Genomic DNA, 26,187 nt, shown 5'->3' with positions numbered 1-26,187 from the left:
GAGAAGTATAAAAGTAGTTAATGGTAGTTGTCTTTCCCCTCGGATGGGGGATTTCAAGACTATGGGGCACAGTTTTAAGGTGAGAGGAGAGAGATTTTAAAAGACGAGGGGCAACTTAATTTACACGGACGGTGGTTGGTGCGTGGAATGAACTTCCTGAGGAATTGGCAGATGTGGGTACAATTACAACGTTTAAAAGACACTTAGATCAATACATGAATAGGAACGGGTTGGAGGGATATAGGTCAAGAACAGGCAGTTGGGACTAGTTGAGTTTGTGATTATGTTCGGCACGGACTGGTTAGACCGGAGGGTCTATTTCCATGCTGTATGCCTCTATGTACGGGCAGCCACACTCACAGTAACCCTGTTCAGGGGAGAAATTGCGAGTTGAGTTTCCCCGCTCTGAGCTGGTGCTGCGCGGGAATCCGGGTCCCCTGTTGTGTTTACAGTTGCTATGGCGAACTCTGTCACCGCTCTCCGCGTGCTCCGGTTTCCAGGCAACAGGTCTGTTGTTGCCCTTTGGAGAAGGGGCTCGCGGCGGCAGGCGGCTCTCTCTGTACATGGAGCAGGTGGTGTGCGAGCACTCTGCTGCAGCCAGGTTACCGCCTGGTGGAGAGGCGGGGATAGGGTCCGGACAGCAAGCCAGGCCGCCAGGGAGGGACCAAGACCAATGTCCGAGGCTGAGTGCAGCGCAGGAGAGCCCCCGCCTCCAATGTCAGCAGGAAGGCGAGGGGCAGCCTGCGGCGGAGCCAGGGGACGATGAGAAGGAACCCGAGCACACTCGGGACCGCACGAAAAACAAGTGTCTGATCGGGAACTGGCTGGAGCAGGTACTGAGCCTGAACGAAATTATTCAGCTGCAACTCCTCAAAATGACAACAGTCCACAAACAAACTACTGCAGTGCAACGAGCCGGGAAATTCAGTTCCGTATAGGGGCCAGCATTAAAGGGAAAATGAATGGGGACGCAGAATGGTTTTGGGAGTGCGGCTGTGCAACGCAGCAGATGTGCACACCCTGGTTTCTAACGCATTTGGACGGTGCAAATACAGCTCATGCCCTCTCTGTTAAAAAAAATCTTCACCGGCTTTCCAGGGTTAATCCATCAATCGATCTCTCGGTTAGGTGTTTCTGTTGGACAGGTCTAGAAATCAGAGAAAGTGTTGGAAATATATATTTAAACAAATCAGCGGTAGTTTATAACAGGTATGAAAGTGGATAAACCCCCAGGCCCAGATGAGATGGATTTAAAGTAAACAAAAACAGAAATTGATGAAGCACCTCAGCAAACCTGGCAGCTGCTTTGTGGAGCAAGGGAAGCAAAGAAAGCAGAACTGTACACAGTTAGGATTCTGACATTAATTTTCCAATCCGTTCTAGCTTTAGAAGGGGTGCCAGAGGACTAGAATACAGCTAATCCAGTATCATTATTTAATAAGGGTGTTAAGGTCAAACCAGGAAACAACAAGCCAGTGAGTCTGATATTTGTGGTAGGGATAAAAAAAATGAGGGGCATAAGTAATCTCCACTCACAGATGGAAGGATTAATCAAGGAGAGTTACAGCATGGCTTTGTGAGGAGGCGATCATGTCTCACAAGTTTGATGACAGTAAATCCTGTATAGCTGTGGCAAAAAATAAGTAACAGCAAAAAGCAACATCTGTAGGCAAAAATTGCATATGTGCGATTTTTAATCTTTTTCAACGAGCTCCACGATTAGAAATTTCATCATTCACAGGGGTTCTCAGAACAGGAACCATCACAGATACGGAGGAATGACTACATTTTTCAAGGCCGTCACTAGATATGAACATTAGGCTAATACAGTTGATGTTGCCTACATGGACTTCATTGAGGCTGTTGACATGATCTCGCATAGCAGACTGGCTAAGAAGCCAAGAGCTATGATAATTAGGACAGTTGGCAAATTGGATCTAAGATTGGTTAAGTTGAAGGAAGCAGAGGAAAAGGGTTTAAGGTTGCTTTTGTTAGACTGTGTCAGTTGGTGTACCATAGACTGGATCCCTGCGGTTTTTATGTATTTGGACATGAATGTAGTAAGTATGATCAGTAAGTTTGCCGATGACATGAAAATTGGTGGTGTAATAAATAGTGAGGCTGAAAGCCTTAGACTATTGAATGATATAGATGGGCTGGTCAGGTGGGTTGAACAATTGCAAATATAATTTAATCCTGTAAAGTGTGAGATTTTGGAAGGATTAACAATGCAAGGGGCCACTTGTTGAATGGTAAGATCCAAGGAAGTACAGCTATTCAATGGGACCTTGGCATTCCTATCCATAGAACCTTAAAGACAGCAGGCTAACAAAATAAGGTGATTATAGATTTTGGAAAAATTACCAGAAGATTGGAAAACTGGTAAGGTAGCACCTGTATTTTCCCCTTCTTAATCAATCCCTGGGTCCTCCTTTACAGACTTCTAAACTATTCCCAATCCTCAGATCTATTGACTTTTCTTGCCAATAGGTTTGGCCATTGTTCTCTTGGCACTCTCGGGCCAGACAGTAATAAATAATTTTTGTTTACCCACTCATTGTTTGAATATTTGCCACTCCCTGTCTGCTGTTATTCCTGCCAATAGCATTTGTCAATCCACCATAGCACCTCACACCTCCTACCATTGCAGTTTCTATAATTAAAGGGGACTAGTGACTATAGTCTCATAATCAACAATCTCACTCTCCATCTTGATGGAGAATTCTATTATCTTATAGTCATTCATCTGAGCGGTCTCTCACAACTACCTTACCGGTTATTCCTCTCACATTGCATAATATTCAATCTAAAATGGACCTCCTCAATGTATCGTCAGTACCAATAAATACCACAAATTCTGGCTGTTTTGCCCTCTGCTTCCAAGATGTCCTGTAGCATGGGACATTTAAAACCACTATCGAGAATTATAGTGAAGAATTATTATTATCTTCATTTAATCCTTTATTTACTTATCTGGTAATTGGTAGCATTTTCCTTTCTTAAACTTATAAGCAGTTGTTTGAGTAATATCAAATAATTTAAGTAACTTTCATTTCTGCCCATTAGCTGGAATCAAGGCATTGTTTCTGTCACAAATAACACGCACTCAACAGTGAAACATCAATTAAGTATAGTACTAAATACTTTAAGATAGATAGTAGCGTAGTGGTAATGTCAGTAAACTAGGCTAATATTCTGGAGATGTTGATTCAAATCCGTCTATGGCAATTGGTGGGATTTAAATTCAATTAATTAATAAACATTTTTAATTGAGAGTTAATGTCTCTAGTGTCAGTAATGGTAACCATGAAACTACCATTGATGATTACAAAAGAAAATCCATCATTTTCATTGATGCTTCCTTTTAGAGAAGAAAATCTATTGTCCTTATCTGTGATCTGGTCATCCTGTGACCCATGACCTGTGACCCATCACAGTGTGATTGACACTTAGTCACAACTTCATGAGTTATGCAGGATGGGAACAGGCCCCTGTCCATGCCTAAACTGAACTAGTCCCATTTGCCTGCATTTGGTCCATATCCCTGTAAACCTTTCCTGCCCATGTACCTTACCAAATCTCTCTTAAATGTTGTAATTGTATCCATGTATAACACATCCACTGACAGCGTGTCCCATATATGTACCACCTACTATGTGAACAAAACTGTGTGAACCCACTGTGTTAGCACTGCTGCCTCGCAGCGCCAGAGACCCGGGTTCAATTCCCACCTCAGGCGTCTCTCTCTGTGTGGAGTTTGCACATTCTCCCGTGTCTGCGTGGGTTTCCTCCGGGTGCTCCGGTTTCCTCCCACAATCCAAAAATGTGCAGGTCAGGTGAATTGGCCACGCTAAATTGCCCGTAGTGTTGGGTGAAGGGGTAGGTGTGGGGGAATGGGTCTGGGTGGGTTACGCTTCGGCAGGTCAGTGTGGACTTGTTGGGCCGAAGGGCCTATTTCCACACTGTGGGGAATCTAATCTAAAAAATGCCTGTTTGGTTCCTTTTTAGTCTTTTCCCTCCCACCTTAAACCTATGCCCTAATTTTTGGAGTTCCCCATCCGGGGAAATAACCTTGGCTATTCACCTTTTCTATGCCCTTCGTGATTTTATAAACCTCTATAAAGTCACCCCTCAGTCTCCTACACTCCAGAGAAAAAAGGTTCCAGCCTATCGAGGCTCTCCTTATAACTCAAACCTCCCCACCTTGGTAACATCTTTGTAAATTTTCCTTTCATCCTTTCCAGTTTAATAACATGCTTTCTACATCAGGATGACCAGAATTGTATGCAGTACTCCAAATGTGGCCTTACTGATGTTTTGTACAGCTGTAACATGACCCAACTCCTGTACTCAATGTTTTGATCAATGAATACAAGCATGCCAAACACCTTCACCACCTTGTCTATCTGTCTACTTTCAAGGAATTACATACCCGCACCTGTAGGTCTCTCTGTTCAACAACATTCCCAGGGCAGTACCATTAAGATTAGATTAGATTCCCTACAGTGTGGAAATAGGCCCATCAGTCCAACCAGTCCACTCCAACTCTCCGAAGAGTAACCCACCCAGACTCATTCCCCTCTGACTAATTCCAACAGCACTATGGGCAATTTAGCATGGCCAAATCACCTGACCTGCACATCTTTGGATTGTGGGAGGAAACCGGAGCACCCGGAGGAAACCCACGCGGACGCGGAGAGAATGTGCAAACTCCACACAGTCACCCGAGGCTGGAATCGAACCTGGGACTTTGGTGCTGTGAGGCAGCATGCTAACCACTGAGCCATTGTGCCACCGTGCTGTGTGTAAGACCTGCCCTGGTTAGCTTACTATGCTTTTATCAGCATTAAGATCCATCTGGCCCACTGGCCCAGTTGAACAAGATCCCTTTGTACTCTCAGATAATGTTCTTGATCGTTCGCAATACCACGTATTTTGATGTCATCTGCAAAGTTACTAACATGCTTCCTATATTTTCATCCAAATTGTTGAGAAAAATGACAATTAGCAGTGGACCCAGCACTTAGAGCACACCACTGGTCACAGGCCTCCAGTCTAAACAAACCCCCTTCGCTACCAGCCTCTGTCTCCTACTTAGCTGCCTTTTGAAATAGTAGGGTGATGGAATTAACATCAGAAGCATGCATGATGCTGATGTAGTAATAACATTAGCGTCTCATGATCATAAGAATTGAAAAGGTTCAGGAATTCTAATCTAGTGCTGAGAGAATGGATTTGCAGGTTAACAAATGTTCCATGGACCTGAGCAGCATTATTTTGGGAGAGTAAACAGAGCTAGATGCCCAAACACACAACAAAACACAAATGGCCAAACCAGCCACTCAGTTTAAGCGTATGAGGAACAAACTTTGGCCCTGCCAATGATGCCCAGATCCATTAAAAAATAAAGAACATATTGCACTGGTCCATCTCTGAATCCTGTTCATGATAGCACAAGAAGGGATTTTCAAGAGTTGGAATTAAGTTTTAGTGACCTTGCAAAGAAGCAGCAACGTTATATTGCTGTTTGCCTGTGCTGTGTCTTGCCTGGGTTTGCCTGATGCTGATGATAATTTTATCACATTGTGGCACTGTCAGGGAGCCTTGTAATCACTGATAATTCAGATGATTGTGCTACTTAATCCCACATTCAATAATTTCCAATTGTGTGCAGAAGGCCCCTGGATAACAGAGCTCATCAATATTTCTTCGGTTCCTGAATGAATATGTTTCATTCTTATAAGCTAAGGTGGGAATTTTATAAATAGAAGTTTATGAATAGAAAAAGACACCTGAAATTAAAACAAAAGTATAAGAAATACTCAGTAGCTGTGAAGAGAGATGGAGTTAATCTTTCATAATGATAATTTTTCATCAGAATAAATGCTGCCAGGTCTCATGAATACTGTATTTCCAGCATTTTCTGCTTTTATTTCAGATTTCTAGCATCCACAGTATTTTAATTTTGTAGAAAAAAAAGTAACTGTTAGACATGAGGCAATGGGACTGTCAGAGTATCAAATTATCATCAGTCAATTTCATATTTTCAAAGGGGATTTATTCAAGTTTGAACATTCTGATACAACAACACATGCTCCTGTACCTCAAAGCTCAGCTGCGACTTTTAGTGAGCATTTAATTGCAAAGAAAATGGCAGGTTACTGTGAAGAAACATCTCCTTTTGTGCTGAAAATATCTTAGTCATTTAGATAATTGCAATTACACACAGTTGTAGTGTCATTTTAGATATAACCTGGATCAGGATTAAGCATCCTTGAATCAACACCTATTATTTTATTGGCAATGTGAATCACCAGAAGAGAGTTTGTAGCAATCAAGTGAAATTGCAAAAAAGAATAGTAGTCTTTCAATAATGATTATAACAACTTCAAATTTAGCATAATTTGTGATAATTATCCTCATTTACAGCTTCATTCACTTAATCTCGTTGGTAGATGACATCATTTTATTTTCTTGGAACTGTGCAGATTTTTTTCCCCTATACTGAATGATTAAGGATCATTTATTTTTAACTTGCTGAGGAATTTTGGACGTTATTGATTATTTCATTTTGGTGTAATAATAATTCACCTCAGTACCATAAAAATAAAACTACAGGGTCCAAGAATCCAGCATTTTTATGTTAATTTAAGACACTGATGTCCATGTTGCATTCTTTACTCTTTTATTTCCAATTATTAAAAATACATGTGAATGGTACTGATTTAAATGGCCTAGAAATGAAACTAGATTTGCTAAGATCCCAGCATGCTTGCATAAACTCAGAACTGGAAATGTTCCTAAGGACAAATGAGATGTCCTTTCCATTTACCTGAAGCAAATATTTATTTTTATATAAATTAACAACTTAACATATATTTATTGTCTCTACTACAACATAGGCTTGCCCTTAACTGTTGCATCATTGTGAGATATACTTAAGGAGATAGTCCTTCTGATTAATCAGCAAGAAGATAAATGATTTATGTGATTAGGGAACTAAGGAAAGCTGAAAGGCTAATCCCAACTCTACATTGAAGGACCCACTCATCCATCCTAAATTTCTCCTAACATCCCATTGGAACCATAAACTAATCCACTAGCCCTGAGCATAGGTCTTTCTTTTCTGGCTCTGGCCCCTACCATCTGGGTCTGATTTAAGGAAGACTTAACCTGTCAACAGATTACCTGTTGTTAGCATATCTGCTAGTTCACATTGGATGAGTTTGAGACTGTGAGGTTGAGAAGTCTGGCTGCTCAGCACATATCATACACAGTAACATGTTTGTTTGCCTCCTCAGGCTTTCATTGCAATATTGTGCAACTATAAGTATCCATCCAGAATTCAGTCTTTCTCCTGACAGCACACTCATAACAACTGAGGGTCATCCAGTCATTCAGCTTGAAGCTCCATCAAAGTGCTTTGCAATGCAGCATTTATAAAAACATTGACAATTTATTGATCATCGTCCACAAATTGACAGTCTCCTCTCAGGAATGGCCAAACTTTTAACAATTGTCTTTTTACTGATATATTCAGAACTACTCAAATAGTAAAGGAAGGGTAAGAAGAGCTTGTGGTCTGTGATGAGTTACTGAGTACAGTCTGTGCTGAGCCAGCTTAATGTTGACATATCATTCAGAATACTGAAATTGTGCCATGTGCTAGGAAAGGAATAAAAAATGTCAATGAGACATCTACACCAGAACTAAGGACTCTTGCTGTAAAGTGTGTATATATGGATTGCAGGTGAGAACATCCATCCAACCATTTAACTAGTCTAATAGTATTTTGTGAGATTATGAGAAATGTCCTCTTGACATTTGAGATGAAGAGGGAATTTTTTCAAGCCTCATTTCGCCGCATTGAATTTCAAGTGTGTAACTGTACACTGAAACTTAACTGTGTGTAAATTTCAGTTCTTTGCGTTATAGGTTTTTGTTATTTCAAATTTAGCTTGATGGAAGTAGTGTGATGGAAGCTTATAATGTCTTTAGTTTGGAATGTGGATTCAAAAGTAGAAGAAAGAAAGGTCAGCTGAGTTTTTCATTTCAGTTCTTTAAAGTTTACTTTTTATTTAAAACCAGAAAATAGACATAAATGGTGAGATCAAGATAGTGTTGCCAAAAGATCATGTGGGTCAAATTTAATAACTCAGCAAGCTGCCTGGTAAATTACAGAAAGACAGCTGGCCACAGGCCAAAAGCATAGAAACATAGAAAACACGAGCAAGAGCAGGCCATTCAGCCCTATGAGCCTGCTTCCCCATTCAGTATGATCATGGCTGATCCTGCACTTTAGTACCCTGTTTCTGCTTTCTCCCCATACCCTTTAATCCTTTTAGCCCCACGCCTTCATTATGTAGTTCACCAAGCAGCTTGCTGAGTTATTTAATTTGACGCACATGATTGTTCGGAAACAGTGTCCTAATCTCACCATTCAAGTATGTTTTCTAATTTCAAATAAAAAGTCACCTTCAAAGAACTAAAATATATCTAATTCCTTTTTGAAAACATTCAATGTTTTGGCCTGTTATGTGTTTTGACCTCTTTCTGTGACAGAGAATTTTACAGGCTCAAGACTCAACACAAACAGATTCCGTTCAGAAGAAAATATCCCCAGAACCAGAAGGTCTCTAGGCCAACTAGAGCTGGAAAGAGATCTGAAGTTGTTTTCACAGCCTCAAATCAGCCAAAGTCAGAGAAAAGTAAATGAATTGTTTAAGAGGGAATCACATCTAGTGAACATACAGAGAATCACTGAAAGAAAATACTTAGAACTTCATAAGTTGAGTAACATTTTTTTAATTGAAGAATGGAGTGATACTTCACTGGTGTTGAGTGTCTGTAAAAGATATTCCTGGGGGATAAATAAGTTGAACTTTTTAGTGTCTATAACATCTTTCCAATAGTATTTTTTTCATTTTTTTGTATGATAAACTTGTGTTCTTTTATTAAAGTCATATTGACAGCCTTGTCTGAATATGTTCAGTGACTGCTCGTCACAGTAGTCAAAATGCAAAAGTAACTCTAATGGACTAACAAGCCAGGTTTCACTTCGGGAATCTGACTTGTCCAGTATTACCATCAGCTGAGATCCCAACAATGACAAACACTGTTGATTAGTAAATTATATAAATATTGTGGCTAGCACTTCTGTGGTAGAATTTAATATCTTTTGACATTTTCTTCAATTCTTATTTTAGAGAATGGCAGCTCCCTTTGATTATGATGAAGAGAAGGCCGTGTCAAATGCGATAGCATTTAAGGATGGACATAAAGGTCTACTCACCACGGATTATTTATCAAAACTATCCAACTTAACCATTTATAAAGAGTCGTACCCTCCTCCCATGAAACCTCCACAAGAAACAGGTAACATAGGAATACAGAAAGTAGGAGTAACAACAGGCCATTCAGTCCATTGATCCTGCTCCATTATGATCATTCAACCTAGCACCCTGTTCCTGCTTTTTCCTCACACCCATCCCCTTTAGCCCTTCTCTCTCCTTCTTGAAATCATTCAATGGTTTGGCCTCAACTGCTTTTATTAATGGCAGAGACTTCCACAGGCTTACCATTCTCTGAGTGAAGAAAATACTCCTCATCTCAGTCATAATTGGTCTACCCTGTTATGGACCAGACCAAACCCCCTCAAAAAATTGGAATAACAACCAAATGGAAAACTTAACAGAATTATAGATTATTTTACTACGAAATGGCGCAGGTTCTGCTATATCGCACGTTTTGTTAACACGAATTCACTATAACACTATTGACAAACTGGGGACGCTTTCTAAAGCACAAAGTTTTAAAGCGTGGATTGGTTATAACGCGGTTCTGGCCTCATTAGTTTAAATGGTGCTGCTATGTGATTTTCTTATAACATGGAATTGCATGAGAACGGAATGACCGAATTATAGCAGAACTGACTGTAAATGTTCCAATATTGCAACATCCCAAATACACACCCTTATCAAAGGCAAATCCAGAAAACAGATTGTCTCACATGCAACTCCAGGAACAGGAGGAAAATATCAGAGAAGACTCTGAGAGAGCGTGTACCAGGGAAAGATGTACTGCAGCTTCCAAGCCTTGCTCCCTTGGGGCCTTGGATGGAGGTGAGGGAGGTGGTGTGGGCACAGGTTTTGCAATTCCTGCGGTGGCAGGGGAGGGTGCCAGGACGGGAGGGTGGTTTGTTGGGGGGCTGGACCTGACCAGGTAGTCGTGGAGGGAACAGTCTTTGTGGAAAGCGGAAAGGGGTGGGGAGGGAAATATATCCCTGGTGGTGGGGTCTGTTTGGAGTTGGTGGAAATGTCGGTGGATGATTTGGTTTATACGAAGGTTGGTAGGGTGGAAAGTGATGACCGGGGGGGGGTTCTGTCCTTGTTACGGCTGGAGGGGTGGGGTCTGAGTGCGGAGGTGCGGGATGTGGATGAGATGAATTGGAGGGTTAGGGATGCTGGGGGGGAGGGCCGGATATGGGATGATGCAGGAGAAATTTTAAAGCTGGTGAATTCAATATTGAGGCTTTTGGACTGTAAACTCCCCAGGAAAAACATGAGGTTTTGTTCTGCATGTTTACTAGGAGAAAGTGAGGGCTGCAGATGCTGGAGACCAGAGTCAAGAGTATGGTACTGGAAAAGCACAGAAGGTCAGGCAGCGTCCAAGGAGCAGGAGAGTCAACATTTTGGGCATAAGCCCTTCGTCTGGGCATAACCTCTGAATCCAACGCATCATCCTCTGACATTTCTGTCACCTATACTCAGACCCCACCACCAAGAAGTTATCTCCTTTCCACAGGGACCTTCCACTCCACATCAACACCATTCTGTTATCAACACCACATACTCCGCCAACCTCTCCATCACACTTGGTACCTTTCCCTCCAACTGCAAGAGGTGCAACACCTGCCCCTTCACCTCCCTCTCACCTCTGTCCAAGACCCCAAGCAACAATTCCAAATCTGGCAAAGATTCACCTGCACTTCATCCAACCTCATCTATTGGAGACGTTGCTCCCAATGGGTTCTTCTCTAAATCGGGGAGACCGAACGCACACTTGAGGACCAGTTTGCGGAGAATTTGCACTCTGCGGGCATCAGCCACCTCAACCTTCTGGTAGCTATCCATTTTAGTTCCCCTCTTCCACTCCCCCAGCAACATGTCCATCTTTGGCCTCCTCCTGTCAAAGCCAGATGTAACCTGGCAGAACAACACCTCGTATTTATCTAAGGGAGTCTACAGCCCAATGGCCTCAATCTTGAGTTCACCAGCTTTAAGATCCCTCCAGCATTATCCCATGTCCACCCTTCCCCTCTTCCTAGCTTCCTTGACCTGACCTCACCTGCTTCCTACTCACCTATCCACTCCACCCTTCCCACTGACCAATCATAATAACCCTCTACCTGCAGTCACCTATAACCATCCCACCTCCCCTTCCCCCTCCCTCTCTTTAATTCTGGGATCCCCTCCCCCTCCCCAGTCTTGACTAAGGGTTTTGTCCTGAAATGTTGACTTTCCTGTACCTCAGATACCATCTGATCTGCTGTGCTTTCCCAACTCCATACTTATTGACTCTGACTTCCAGTATCTGCAGTCCTTACTATCTCCAACAAAATATCCTGGTTTCTGTGGGAGTTTGACCCCACCCATTCAGGCTGCTTCTATTGTTCCAACTTTTTAAAAGATAACCAAGGCCTCCCAAACTAATAGCTCAGAGTAGACTGGTCAGCACCTCTCTTAAAAAAAAATGACATTAAGGTCAAAATACACCTCTTAAAGCTATTGTGTCATCATAACTCAGTATCCTTAACCTGTGACCCTTGGTTATGGACTCTCCACTCAATGGGAACATTCTTCCTGCATAACTGTCTGGTTCTATTAGAATATTATAGGTTTCTACGAGATGTATCTTATTCATTGAAACTCCAGTGAATATAGTCCTATCCAATCCAATCTCTTTTCATCCAAAAATTCTGCCATCTCAGGAATCAGTCTGATGCAGGAGGTCCTAACCTCTGACCTGGTTTGTAGCTAGCATATCTATATAATGTGTCATAGTTATTGCCCAGCTGTGAAGTGGTGGGATTTGAACCTAGACTTCCTAGACCACAGATTGGCATACTACCACTGAACCATAAGATCCTGCCTTCACAGGGAATACTCTGGGGTCAGCTGTCTTCAGCTGTTTTATGAATGATCTTCACTCTACTTGAGGACTGGGAATCTCTCTCATTATGATGAAAAGACTATTATGCCTAACAGACCTATCCTTTCTGAGAGATCTAAGTCTCCATTGCACTAGAAGCTAATCTAATTGCCTCTTGAAACTGTTTTACTGCTCACCCTGACTAACTTATTTCCTAAACTTAAGTATGAAAATAGTTCCTACTAAATTTGTTTGTTATTCTTGATTTATTTGCTTTTAACTTTCATGATTTGTGATCTTCATATTTAAATTCTTGAATACAGTGGACAATTTACTTTAAGCAATTTTGTCAATCCTGTTTATACGCTTAAGAAATAGATTAGACTGCAATGTATTTTCTAGTATACAACGTTAATTACAAAATTTATTGCATATACAATGCTAAAATTAACTTATAGTTACATATGGTCATGCTGGACATTAATATTCCAGTGTTCTATTTTAACAGGAATAAGGAAGCAACTTATTGAAAAGTATATGTATCACAAAATAAGGTAATCTCTGAATGAGGGAGTGGAATGATTTTGGTTTATCTAACATTTCAAAACAGAACTACATTCTCTATGTCAATTCCTCCATCAACCAGTCCATTTGATAACCAGCCAGCACAGTTTTTTTCATACAATAAACATGGTATCGTTGCTTGACATTGGTATTATTGCAAATTGTCTTGGTGAGTGCAAGATGAAAAGCTTAAACCTGTGTCTCCTTCAGCAATTCTCAATTGCTGTACCATCAAATAACCATTGATAACATTTATTTTCTCCTAGTACTAAACAATACCAGCTATTTTTATCTGCATTGCATCACAAAATTTGTGTTTTTTTTATATTCAGTCCTGAATTGTTAATATTGTCAAGCATTTCTTTTAAGGGGCTTCATTGCCCTCTCTTGGTGTACAAATAGGTTATTCACACATTTTATCATCACACATATAAACTGAAAAAATTGACAGGACTACTAGGTTTTGAAATGGCCAGTTTTTGACTTTGCACTTCTGCCTAATTCCAAAAAAAGTGAATTAATAAATGTGTTATTAAAAATATAACTTTGAATCTTTTCAATTGATGTCTGTTTGGGGGATTGTTACCATAGAGAAATAATGCTTCATGCTTCTGAAAACACTCCCTCTGAGGACCTCCCTTTTCCAAACTCATTTATGCATTCTTGGCATGATCAACTTCAGATCCCAGAATCTTATAGACTAAGTACTTAGCGACAAGGAAATTAATTCTGGTTTTGTGGGACAACATACACAAATGCAATACTAGGCATTTAAGTACAATATCCATAGATTAATTGGTTTGACAAAATATTCTGTGAGGTTTCCCAACGTAGCGAAAAGCACCAGCCTGTTTTCTCCAATGGTATTGGCCTATCCAATCCTGAAGAGGGTAGAATATGCAATTTTATCACTTTAGTCTGTCACACAAAAACAATACATGCAAACTCACACAATTATGTTGCTTTGACAATTATTCAATTGCTAAACTTCTTGTTTTTTTTTACCTTTTGAAGAGTTTTTTAAAATTTGTTAATGAGGCATGGTTGTCTCTAGGCTAGGCAAGCAATTATTGTCCATCCCTAATGTCAACCATATGTTGTGTTTCTGCAGTTACATGTGGGCCAGACCATATTAGGACAGCACATTTCCTTCCCTTCAGGGCATTAGATGGGCTTTCTTACGATAATCAGTGGCGGTTACATTGTTGCCATTAGGCCAGCTCTTTATTCCAGATTTTTATTTAGTTCAAATTTTACCATCTGCTATGGTGGGATTCAAACCTGTCTCCCTTGAATATTGACCTGGGGTTTTACATTGCTAGTCCAGTGATATTAGCACCATATCATTTCTTCCTGACCCCTTTCAAACATAGTATACTGAATCACTGACAAGTACATTTTTAAATCAACTGAAACCTCACTGACATATTTAAAAACCTTCATATTGAAATTGAAATCACATCACTGAAAACAAGTTACAATATCTTTTATTAATGAGCAGCGTCCACATCTCGTGAATGAATAATAAAAAAATCCTGCTATTGGCTCTTTAACATAGCACATGGACTAGCCAAATAGGAACTTATTCGATTACAGGTACATGAAACAAAGTGTTGATCATGTGAACTGATTGACTAGCTGACTGACATACTCTGCTTTCATACATGAACTATGAAATAACTCTGGTTTGAGCTTGCTTCCCTTTTTTGTGCTAAAACACCAGTGTTCTATTTCTGGAAATAATTTCCTTGGTCATTATTATAAACTATTAAAATAGAAAACTATTCCTTCCTTTTGAATTCCAATAACTTGTCTTATCTTGATTGGGTTCCTTTCAAAATTTTGTTTACATTTTTTTGTAGTAACTTATTCATAATTGGGCTTCATACCTAAATCAAACCAAACACTCAACATCAGATTCGATATTCAGTTGAAATTTCTGGAATTAGCCAGAAGATTGAAACTTGTAAAACCCCTATGTTTTGATTGAGATAACAGTAAAAGTTTAGTTTGTTTCTTTTATTATTCTCACAGCATATTCTTTGGTGAATCAAATGTTTTCAAAAAGCTCACTTGGAAACATTGGCCATAATGCACATCTGCTTTTGTTAAATTCTTTTTGATGTATTACTTCCTCTGACATAAATACCTGGTGCGCCACACTTTAGATGACTTAATTGAATGACATTTCCTCAGCTTATTATGGAACTTGACTTTTAAAGATAGACCTTAATCCAGCTGTTTTGTTTCATCTGGCTGATGTCACCATATGTAAACCATATGTGGCATGTGAGAATTTTAGAGACTTCTTGCTGCCTTCCTTCAATTCTTTATATGTTTACATCTAATGGTAGTGGTAGACACATAGCAAACTTAATGCTTGTTGATACAATGCTGAGTGAACATTTAGTCACCATTTTCTTGCACCTTTTCCCTTCACGTTTCAGCAAAGAAGTATTTGATGCACATGAAGCTGCCTTAGCTTTACAACCAATGGAATCGCTGACTGTAACAGGACGTGACTTCAAGGTGGAAGGCTTTAAATCTGTTCCACGTCCTCCTACTATGGTAAGCATTTAAGTATACGACACAGATTATTTAGCCTCATGCCTCAATACCTAGTACAAATAAACTGAAGAAAATCCAGTCATTGAAATATGGAAAAGACAGAATTGTCTAGCCATTTGGCACAACAGTTTTTAACATACATGTATGTAATGTAGTGGGAGAGTTATTAAATGCAGTTGTCAAATAACATTTCTCAGGGAGTGGTCTGGAGGAAAACAATTAAATAAACCTTGAACAGATTATAAACAATAAAAATATTCTGCAGCAAAAGCTGTATTACATGTTTAGAGTGGAAAATATATGGGACAAAAATATTTATAAATGTTTGACTTCACTTCTTGAAGATAATTTACACTTCATGATTCCACTGTGAACAAGTTGTATTATATTTGTATTATAATCTGATCCCTTGGTTGAACAGGATATTGTCTATATAACATTTCCTGAGTACGTGAGGCATTTATCATGAAATAAGTTGTAATGTTATGCAATAAAGCTGGAAAACTAGTTATCGATTAATGTGTAGCATTTTTTTAACTATTTTATACAGCTTACGTTAAACATTACCTTGTTCTTCTTTGCTGAAGCAGATTTAGTCTTTGTATAAAATACTGTAGGATTAAGTTAAGGTAAAAGTGCAGAGAAACAAAGTTGGTAATTGAATTCCCAATATTCTTCCAATTCAGTCTTTTTTAACAAAGCTTCTGCTGTTCTGCTAATATTTAGTTGCCTGTAAATAGCTGGAAGGCAAAAAACAAAAGAATGTTTGCAAAGCAATATCTGGACAAAATGCAGAAAACTCCTGGTTAGTATCTCAGATACTCTTTTGGGCTTGCAAACATTGCTATGTTAAATTTCGGTTTTACACATAAGTTAATGTCATAGAGTCACAGAATCATATAACAAGGAAATATTGTCCAACTTGTCCATGCCGTCCAAATATCCTAAACTGATCTATTCCTGTTTGCCAGAATTTGGCCCATATCCATCTAAACCCTTCCTATTCATGTACACATCCAGGTGATTTCTAAATGTTGCAATTGCACCAGCCTCCATCACATTCTCTGGCAGCTCATTCCATACAGGCACCAACCTCTGCATGAAAATGTTGCCCCTCAAGTCCCTTTTAAATCTTTACCCTCTCACCTTAAACCAATATCCTACAGTTTTGGACTGCCCTACCCTGGGAAGAAGATCTTGACTATTCACCCTATCCATGCACCTCATGGTTTTATAATCCTCCAAAAGGTCACACCTCAGCCTCTGACTCTCCAGGGAAAGAAAGCTCCAGCCTGTTCAGCCTCACCCTATTTCAAGAAAACTAAATGAATTGACAAACTTTTGAAATTGCTCACAAAATAATGAAGATAGCAGCATTTTTGACCAGTTTCTGAAAGAGAAATGTAAGTTATCAATTTTGGTCCAACTCTAGATTATTATGGACACTGGTGCAGTTCTTAATATTTTCTGGCCTTTTCACCATGAGTGTTTATGGTTTATCTTGTGGTTTAATCTACATCTACATCTTTTAAAACAATGTATCAATCACTTAAAGGCAAACGAATAAATGTTTATTCAATTTTATTTCATTATTTTAAACCAAATGCTTAAAAGAGCCTTTAATTTTCCATTAATATTGCCATACATTGTCAAACCTTGTTTTGTGATTCAATGTATGAACTGTTACTTATAGATACATAATTACAAAACGGAGCAGCCTATTACTATCTGGACTGACCATGCCACACAAATACATGTAAGTCTATTTTTTGTTGAAGGATGATAATATGTTAATAACTATGATATCATAATACTGAAATAATCAAAAGAATTGAATTTAGAGTTGCACACTAAATTACATCGAAGAAATGAAACACCAAAATTTACTATGTTTCCAAGTAAGAAACGTTTTAAATGTAAATGTAACTGAAACATAACATCTAGTCATGTTTAGCTGGAAATGTTCATTTTTCAGTTGTTCAAAATTGTGACATTTGGTGAAATATGCTCAAATCTCTCATATGATCTGATAGCTTAAATCGAAACAAAAATCAACTGGAATCGGATCCTTGATAGTAATGAGCATGTTATCATTCATGAACACATTTACAGACATGTTCACATCAGCTTAAAAATTAAATTCCATCCATAAGCAATCTTTTTAATTGGATTATGCAAAGCCAGATTGAAAGCCTCATGTTATCGAAGCTAGTTAATTCAGAATTTTTGCTCACACTGGGCTCTCTGTTTTCACCTGAATCCCTGTGTGGTTGAATATATGTGTTCCATCTGAAAAGGAGCTGTGTATAATTACAAACCTCACTGACAGCTGTAGATTTACGAGGCAGGGGGTATGGAGGAGGAGGCCAATACTGACAGCTGCTTGACGCTTGTTAGAACAGTAATGGAAAAAAATGACTAAACTCAGAAGGTTATTTCAACAATCATATCTTGGGTTTAACTAGTTCAGTCCAACTATATTGAAAATTTATGGATGAGTGACATGTTGCAATACTACAGTTCTTCAGTTGCATTAGCATCAAATACCAAAAGCACGTGACCATCAAGAATGAGAACTAAGAAGTAATTTTCTATAACTAAATAAAGAAACATAAGTAATACATTTTAAACATGGAGATATTTGCTTTTAAAACTAAGTGGCATGCTTTATAACTTCGCATGAAGCATAAGAACACGCTATTAGATTTAGAGATTTCACTTCGCAAATAAGGTTGTGCAAACTTCCAGGTTTTAATCATGTAAAATGGCTGTGAAACCTGTAGAGAATAGATTCCCTACAGTGTGGAAACAGGCCATTTGGCCCAACAAATCCACACCGACCCTCTGAAGAGTAACCCACCCAGATCCCAACCCTATTACTCTACATTTACCCCTGACTAATGCACCTAACCTACACATTCCTAAATGCTATGAGCAATTTTGCCTGGCCAATTCAACTAACCTGCACATCTTTGGATTGTGGGAGGAAACCAGAGCACCCGGAGGAAACCCATGCAGTTACGGGGAGAATGTTCAAATTCCACACAGACAGTCGCCCAAGGCTGGAATCGAACCCAGGTCCTTGGTACTGTGAGGCAGCAGTGCTAACCAATCAGCCACCGTGCCGCCCCCAAATGGTACAGTGAAGCAGATATAGAACATTTTACAAAGGTGAATTTATTAAACAAGGTAGAGGTGTAATGTTATTTCTAAAACATGATATGTGAATGATTGCAAGGTTATAACTTAAGGAGGAGAGAAATCAGAAGCAGTAGAAATAATATGAAAACCAATAACATTGCATTTGTTGAATGCAGTGGATCACCAGCTCAAATCAAAACACTTTAGGCAATAACAAGGCTGCAGTAAGATAGTAATCATGGTATACAGTATTTCTAAATCTCAAAGGTAAAGTTGAAGAATCTGAAGCAAATACTCTAACATATGAGGAATTGGTTCAAGTAATTCCATTCTGAAAATGTGTAACAGGGAAAGGACATTTTACTCCTTTAGATTTGTCTATTCACTATTGCTGACTCACCACACAATAGTACTATTTGCTAGAACTATTTGCTTAGCTGCTTTGTGCTTATTAAAGAACTAGTTACATAGTGCGGCCACACTTGGAATATTGTGTACAGTTCTGGTCCCCATATTTCGGGAAGGATATGGAAGCATTGGAAAAGGTGCAGAGGAGATTTACCAGGATGTTGCCTGGGCTGGAGGGAATGTCTTATGAGGAAAGGCTGAGAGACTTGAACCTGTTCTCATTGGCAAGAAGAAGGCTAAGAGGGGATTTGATAGAGACATATAAGATGGTCAGAGGATTAGATATGGTAGACAGAGAAAATCTTTTTCCTAGGATGATGACGTCAGCGCGTACAAGGGGGCATAACTACAAATTGAGGGTTGATAGATTTAAGACAGATGTCAGAGGCAGATTCTTTATGGAGAGAGTGGTAAGGGCATGGAACGCCCTACCTGCTAATGTAGTCAACTCAGCCACATTAGGGAGATTTAAACAATCCTTAGATAAGCACATGGATGATTTTGGGATAGTGTAGGGGGATGAGCTGAGCATAGTTCACAGGTCGGTGCAACATCGAGGGCTGAAGGTCATGTTCTGCACTATATTGTTCTATCTATAGCTGTTTTGTACACAATAGTGGGGAGACTTTTCTAACATCCATGTTGTATATGGATTTGGGAGGATCTGGAATCAAAGAATCACAAAATTCCTGCAGTGACAAATAGGGACCATTCAGCCCATTGAGTCTGCACTGACATCTCTGAAGAGCATCCCACCCTATCCCCATAATCCCATATCTGCCGCTCCTCAGCTCATTGACCCAATTGATCAAGATCGCTTGTAATCTTAGATAGCCTTCTTCACTGTCCACTATACCACCAATTCTAGTGTCATCTGCAAACTTACTAAGCATACCTCCTATAATCTCATCCAAATCATTTCTATAAATGACAAACAAAAGTGGACCCAGTTCTGATCCCTGTGGAACACTCACTGGTCACAGGCCTTCAGTCCTGCATGTCCCACTGTATAAATGAGACTGTGCTCAGCCATGGTGTATGAGTAATGCATCTGCTGAGAACCCTCCGCAAGAGGTGGTCATAGCTGACAACACCTCTGAATGCATAGGAGGTACAGGAAGCCTAGCGTTTATCAGCTATGATGTCATTTCCTGCAGGCAAGTGAGGCACAGTGTCTGAGGAAGACCCAGAAAACTATGGCAACTGCTGGAGAGGGATTGAAGAAGTGGGTGGTCATCTTATTCTGGTGGTCAATGCTCAACATTCTCGCAGCTAACTGCTTCCAATGATCCCCTGGGGACGTATGGGGATCTCACAATTCTGAATCTACAAATGCATGAAGGCTGTTAATGATGCAATTTGTGCAAGAATACATCATTGCATGTCCATGTTGAAGTCAGATCTATAGAGTGGGCAGTAGGCTTTGCTAACATAGCTGACTTCCCTTGGATGCAGGACACTATAGATCGTACACATGTCTCATTGAGAGTATCCTTAACATATCCACGAACACTTCACTGCAAATAGAAGCTAATATTCATAAATGAAGTGCTATTTAACAGCATCACCTTTCTAATTATCAGTCATTGTAAACATAGCCACAATAACTCCACTATACACACTCCCTATTTTTAGTACCATACCACTTTAGAACCCTGTGTAAGGGAGTATGATATCTTCCTGATGGCCAACATATTGTAACATCTGCTTATTGTTCAGTATGTGAACGTCCCATGCTGGAATACATTCAGACAATTAAAAACATTAACTTTTGTTGAATAACAGTAAAAGTGAAGAAAATAGAAGAAAAAAAGCTGCATTTGCTTGAGCAAACAAACATAAGCTACTTAACTGTAGAGCAGCAACAAATTTACAGTCAGTGAACGATCAATTCACCTAACTCCCATTTCTTGGAAATGGGTGTCAATGAAGTTCTGTCTGACACATTGCACTCCATGAGTTTATCATTCTGAAGGTGATGTTCCTTTGCTCAAAGTCCTCACCTTCCTTTTCAGAACACTGCTGCCACTGTTCAAGTTCTTCAGCTCCCATCACATTCTCTCTGCTTGCTCCAGTTGTGCACAGAACACCTTTCTAGGGCACATTTTGAGTGGTTAGTACTGAAAGGTCTTCCCAGATTGATCCAGGTATCAGAAGCTCATCTTCAGAAGATCTGTCATGTGCTCCACGATGGCCCTGACGAAAAACGGGCTATATTGTGTCAATGCACATCCTCAGTCACGTGTTACATAACAGAGTCAAGAGCCATGATCACAGAGTGTAGCCCTTGTCTCCCAGTAACCATCCTTATAGGACATCCAGTCCATGAAATGAAGCAGGAACATAAGACTTTTCAAGGCTATAGGTGTCATGGAAGCTACCAGAGTATCTGGTGCAGACTTCCAAGATGTGGGAGTGATGATCACAGATGATTTGAACATTGATAGAATGGAACCTTTTGCTGATAAAAATCTGCCCCACTTTGATTTTTCACTCTCTATGCAACATGTGTATAGGTTATAGTGCCCTATACCTGGGAAAGCCAGCTATGTTTGCAAAGCCTACTGCTCAGGCTGCATAACTAAACTTGTCACAAGGAAGTGAGATGAAGCCTTGTGATTTGGCACAAATTGCAACAGTAACAGCCCCATGTATGGGGTTGGACTGGAACATGGAGGACTCCACCATGAGGGCCATGGCCTGCCTCTTTGATAAGGGCCTTATTCTGGTGAATACCACAAGCTTAACATGCATACACAGTATGAGATTCTAAGTGCAGTGAGATTAGTGAAATATTTTCCCATCACCACCTGTACCACTCAAGGGAGGCAGCATTACATGTAAGAGCATTTTGGAGAATACTTACAGTCCAAGGTAAGAGGAACTCATCTCCATGCCCTGGTGTAGCCCTCTGAGAAACCAGATTGACTTTATGAATTGAGACCAGGTGGCACTTTTAAATGATCTTAAACGTATCAGTTAACAAAGGAGTGAGTTTATTTGTCACTAACTCCAAGAAAAAACAATGTCACAACCTACAGGTTAGGAATAAGAAATGAACCCAAAGAAAATTAATAATTGGAAAAAAGAAATACAATTAGTCTGTAAATTTATGAAGAGTAGACAATTGGGCATTGTAGTCATTACAGGGGATATTACCAACAGCAGTGATGTGGTAAATAAATAGTCAATCTAGGAATTTTTAGCTCTGCAGATTGATTGCAATTCTCTTGTCCAGTCTTATGACATTGGCTGGCTAGCAGCTCAAAGAGCAACAGATATTTTTCTCCTTTCTTTTATTGACAGTGATGGGGTCGTTAATGGCTGTTCTCAATGCTATGGGCTTAACACCACACTAGTCCACATATTAGGACACCAGACCATTGAAGATCAATTTTTACCCCTTATTTTGTATTCCATGGAAAATGGCCTCACGCTGAAAGGTTGGATAGTCAGCATCTCATTATGTTTTCCTTTTTGGCCGTTCCATTTAAAGTTTTCTTAATGCTGTACATTCCTGATATTCCAGAATTCCTCTCCAGATAGGCAGTGAACTTACATCAACAGTCATCTTTCAGCTGAATCTTTTTTATAGCGAAAATACATGCTCCAATTAAAAGTTCAGTATTTCCACAGATGACTTAGGGTAATGATTTGTGATCTTGACAATTTCAGATCTTAAAACCTTTTTAAATATTGACGATCAATCAGCTTTTACTAATGATGGGATCCACAGCTCATTTCTTTTGGCACCAAATCGTAATATGGATTTTAATTGTTGAAAATATTTGTTCTAACGTTCAGTGAGATTAATTGTTTTCTGCCTCTGTCTTTCACAACAGGGTGTCACTCCAATAAAGAATCCTCATACTCCATTTCGAAAAAATACATCATTTACGAAACCAGTAACGGAAACCTTGGATAGCTGACAACTTACAGTTTGAAAATTGCATTGTTCCCATTCATGGAAGTTAATCATTACAAAAATTAGATACTATGTATTATACCTGTTTCTGCTTATTCTCTTTTTACTGCTTCTATACAGAATCTGGATCATTCATTTAACATCAATTCTGAAACAAATAAAAATCTGCTGAAAGATTTTTTTCAAAGTGTCTCATGGTAATGCCAATGAAAAGAGCAGTATGTACCAGAACTGAATCTCGTCTGGTTGGAAAGAAGGCATTACAGAGTGAGGTTCCACTATCTCTGCTGAACTTCAGAAGGCTGTGTTGCAAACTTGCCTACTGCCAGTTTGTAATTCTTTATCAAAGTTAATGATCATTATATCATGATCATGCACAACTAGCCCATGATTTTATGGCCATTGATTTTAAAAAATATATACTGCTGTATGACTCTGTAATATGTTCTCACGTACAATCCACCTGTTTTGAGTCAAAGTGGGCAAATGTTGGAAGGTTATAGCAGGCTGATTTATCTGTTTTTCATAGCTGTTTGATCTCTGTCAGTGCTTGTTCCTTGGCCAACAAGTTCTGGAGTGAGACTTGGATCTGGAATGCATGACTCAGAGGCAGTACACAACCTACAGATTCACAAGAGTTCCTTAATGGGCACCAAATTTCAGTCTTGTTGCAGAGTGCTTCCTACCTGCCATCGAGGGCATGATCATCAGAGCTCAACTTCACAGGATTCGTCATGTAATTTCTCTGCAGGATTTACAGGTAAAAATTGGAGTATTCTACAGTCAGTTATGCATGGAACCCCCACAAGACATTCCAAACTTCAATAAATACACAATGTGACAGTCACTTTCAGAGCTGGATCTCAATACATGGGAAGGAAAAATCTTTGTATAAATCTAAATGGGAAAGTTCCTGTCATCAAGTGACTGCAGCATTGGATGAGAGCGAAATTAAGTGTCTTCAGCAGTAACAAGCATGGTGCAAAGCCAATGCCTTCATCCAACCCTGTCATATTTGGCTTAAAGGTACATGACAGAGGGTGGTGGTGGAGGGTTGTTTTTCAGACTGGAGGCCTGTAACCAGTGGAGTGCCGCAAGGATCGGTGCTGGCCCTTTACTTTTTGTCATTTACATAAATGATTTGGATGCGAGCATAAGAGGTACAGTTAGTAAGTTTGCAGAAGACAGCAAAATTGGAGGTGTAGTGGACAGCGAAGAGGGTTACCTCAGATTACAACAGAATCTGGACCAGATAGGCCAATGGGCTGAGAAGAGGCAGATGGAGATTAATTCAGATAAATGCAAGGTGCTGCATTTTGGGAAACCAAATCTTAGCAGGTACACTTAATGGTAAGGTCCTAGGGAGTGTTGCTGAACAAAGAGACCTTGGAGTGTAGGTTCATAGCTCCTTGAAAGTGGAGTTGCAGGTAGATAGGATAGTGAAGAAGGCGTTTGGTATGCTTTCCTTTCTTGGTCAGAGTATTGAGTACAGGAGTTGGGAGGTCATGTTGCGGCTGTACAGGACATTGGTTAGGCCACTGTTGGAATATTGCGTGCAATTCTGGTCTCCTTCCTATCAGAAAGATATTGTGAAACTTCAAAGGGTTCAGAAAACATTTACAAGGATGTTGCCAGCGTTGGAGGATCTGAGCTACAGGGAGAGGCTGAACAGGCTGGGGCTGTTTTCCCTGGAGTATTGGAGGCTGAGGGGTGACCTTATAGAGGTTTACAAAATTATGAGGGGCATGGATAGGATAAATAGACAAAGTCTTTTCCCTGGGGTTGGGGAGTCCAGAACTAGAGGGCATAGGTTTAGGGTGAGAGGGGAAAGATATAAAAGAGACCTAAGGGGCAACTTTTTCACGCAGAGGGTGATACGTGTATGGAATGAGCTGCCAGTGGATGTAGTGGAGGCTGGTATAATTGCAACGTTTAAGAGGCATTTGGATAGGTATATGAATAGGAAGGGTTTGGAGGGATATGGGCCGGGTGCTGGCAGGTGAGTCTAGATTGGGTTGGGATATCTGGTCGGCATGGTTGGACCGAAGGGTCTGTTTCCGTGCTGTACATCTCTATGACTCTATGACTCTATATTTGTCTCCAAGATAACCGTGGAGTCGGGCCACCTGTTTGTTTTCCTTTTCTCTCTCTTTGCATTTAATTTTATTTTTATTTTTACTACCCATTCTCAGGTAGCATCGGTGATGTCCAGGGTGAAAGTCCGTGTGGACTATTGGACTCAGTGTGGATCAAACACCTGACACTCTCAGCCTCGAGGTGAAGCCTGGTGCAGTCTGACTTGGAAGGACTTATTCTAAATTCTTGTTTCCCTGTTTTCCTAATTTATTGTTGGACTTCTTATTTCTTTATTTTTCCTTTTCCCCCCACAGAATTTGTGTTTAAGAATCTGTACCTAGGTACATTTTCACTGTATTCATGTGAGTACATGTGACAATAAAGCTAATTCTAATACTGACTTCATATGCAGCTATTTGCAGTTGGTCATGCTTTATCTAATGTCTCGTGAGAAGACGTCAAACTGGACCATAAATCAATCTTTCTGGGTTTTTCTTGCTTCACACTCACCTATTGAAGTGACAGGAGAATCCTTTTTTTGTATTATACTGATATTACAAGTTGGCACCATAGGACTGTTTCCTACTACATATTCAGTGGGAGACAGCGAGTTTTCACTCTTCTGGTTTTCTACTGGTGAGATTTGATTGCCCATCCTTAGTTTACCTGAATGCATCAATATGGGGCTGGGGTTACATGTAGTTCAGACTTTGTGGATGTGCCCATTTAAGTTTCCTGGATAATATTGCACAGAAATCGGCCATTCTCTTCAACTAGTCCATGCTTCATGCAAACTTCCACCCACCACATTTCATCTATCAGTATAATACTCTATTCCTTCTTTCTGCATCTGTTTTTCTAGCCTTCTGTTAAATACATCTTATGTTAGTTGCGTCAGGTACTAGCATTGAATTCCACATTGTCAGCATTCGGAAGAATGAAGTTCCTGTTTAATATCACATTGGATTTATTGATAACTAACTTATCTATCGCCTTTCCCTTCAGACTCCTCCATAAGTGGAAACATTTTTGGTACAACTGCCCTATTAAGAACTTTCAGATATGTAAAAAACATTCAGCTAATTGATTTTCTTCCAACAATCAAGTAGTTTTCATAGTCACTTACTCCCTAGTGTCAGTTGACAAATTGAGAGACTTAACAAATTTAGTCTCTCAGCCTGTAATCCTGACACCTGGAATATTAGTCACTGCCATTACCATAAAGTTACTGCACCTTTTATTCTTCAGAAACTTTAAATGTTGATGCATATTATTCCAATTTGTTGCTCTTTTTGGTTAATTTCTAAATTACTTGCAGTAAAACATTCACTGGAGCTAATGCAGCTAATATCAGA

At 39.7% G+C, this 26,187-nt stretch overlaps 1 protein-coding gene and 1 long non-coding RNA gene across 2 annotated transcripts in view; one reads left to right on the top strand and one right to left on the bottom strand.

Moving 5' to 3' along the window:
* LOC148152185 (uncharacterized) overlaps positions 1-26,187 on the bottom strand; it is a 409,067-nt gene that overhangs the window by 371,717 nt on the left and 11,163 nt on the right. The gene's annotated exons all lie outside the window — the stretch shown is intronic.
* Positions 555-25,696, top strand: spag8 (sperm associated antigen 8). Its single transcript, XM_087993230.1, has 7 exons — positions 555-833; positions 9,207-9,375; positions 12,659-12,704; positions 15,162-15,282; positions 16,976-17,038; positions 22,674-23,516; positions 24,949-25,696. The coding sequence occupies exons 1-6, from the start codon at positions 564-566 to the stop codon at positions 22,758-22,760; spliced, it is 756 nt and encodes a 251-aa protein (XP_087849356.1). The 5' UTR covers positions 555-563; the 3' UTR covers positions 22,761-23,516; positions 24,949-25,696.

The sequence above is a fragment of the Chiloscyllium plagiosum genome, unplaced genomic scaffold (genome assembly GCF_037043375.1).
Source record: "Chiloscyllium plagiosum isolate Xiang-an unplaced genomic scaffold, Cpla_swu_hap1 HiC_scaffold_1, whole genome shotgun sequence".
NCBI classification, from domain to species: Eukaryota; Metazoa; Chordata; class Chondrichthyes; order Orectolobiformes; family Hemiscylliidae; genus Chiloscyllium; species Chiloscyllium plagiosum.
This window is presented reverse-complemented; position numbering and strand designations above follow the sequence as displayed.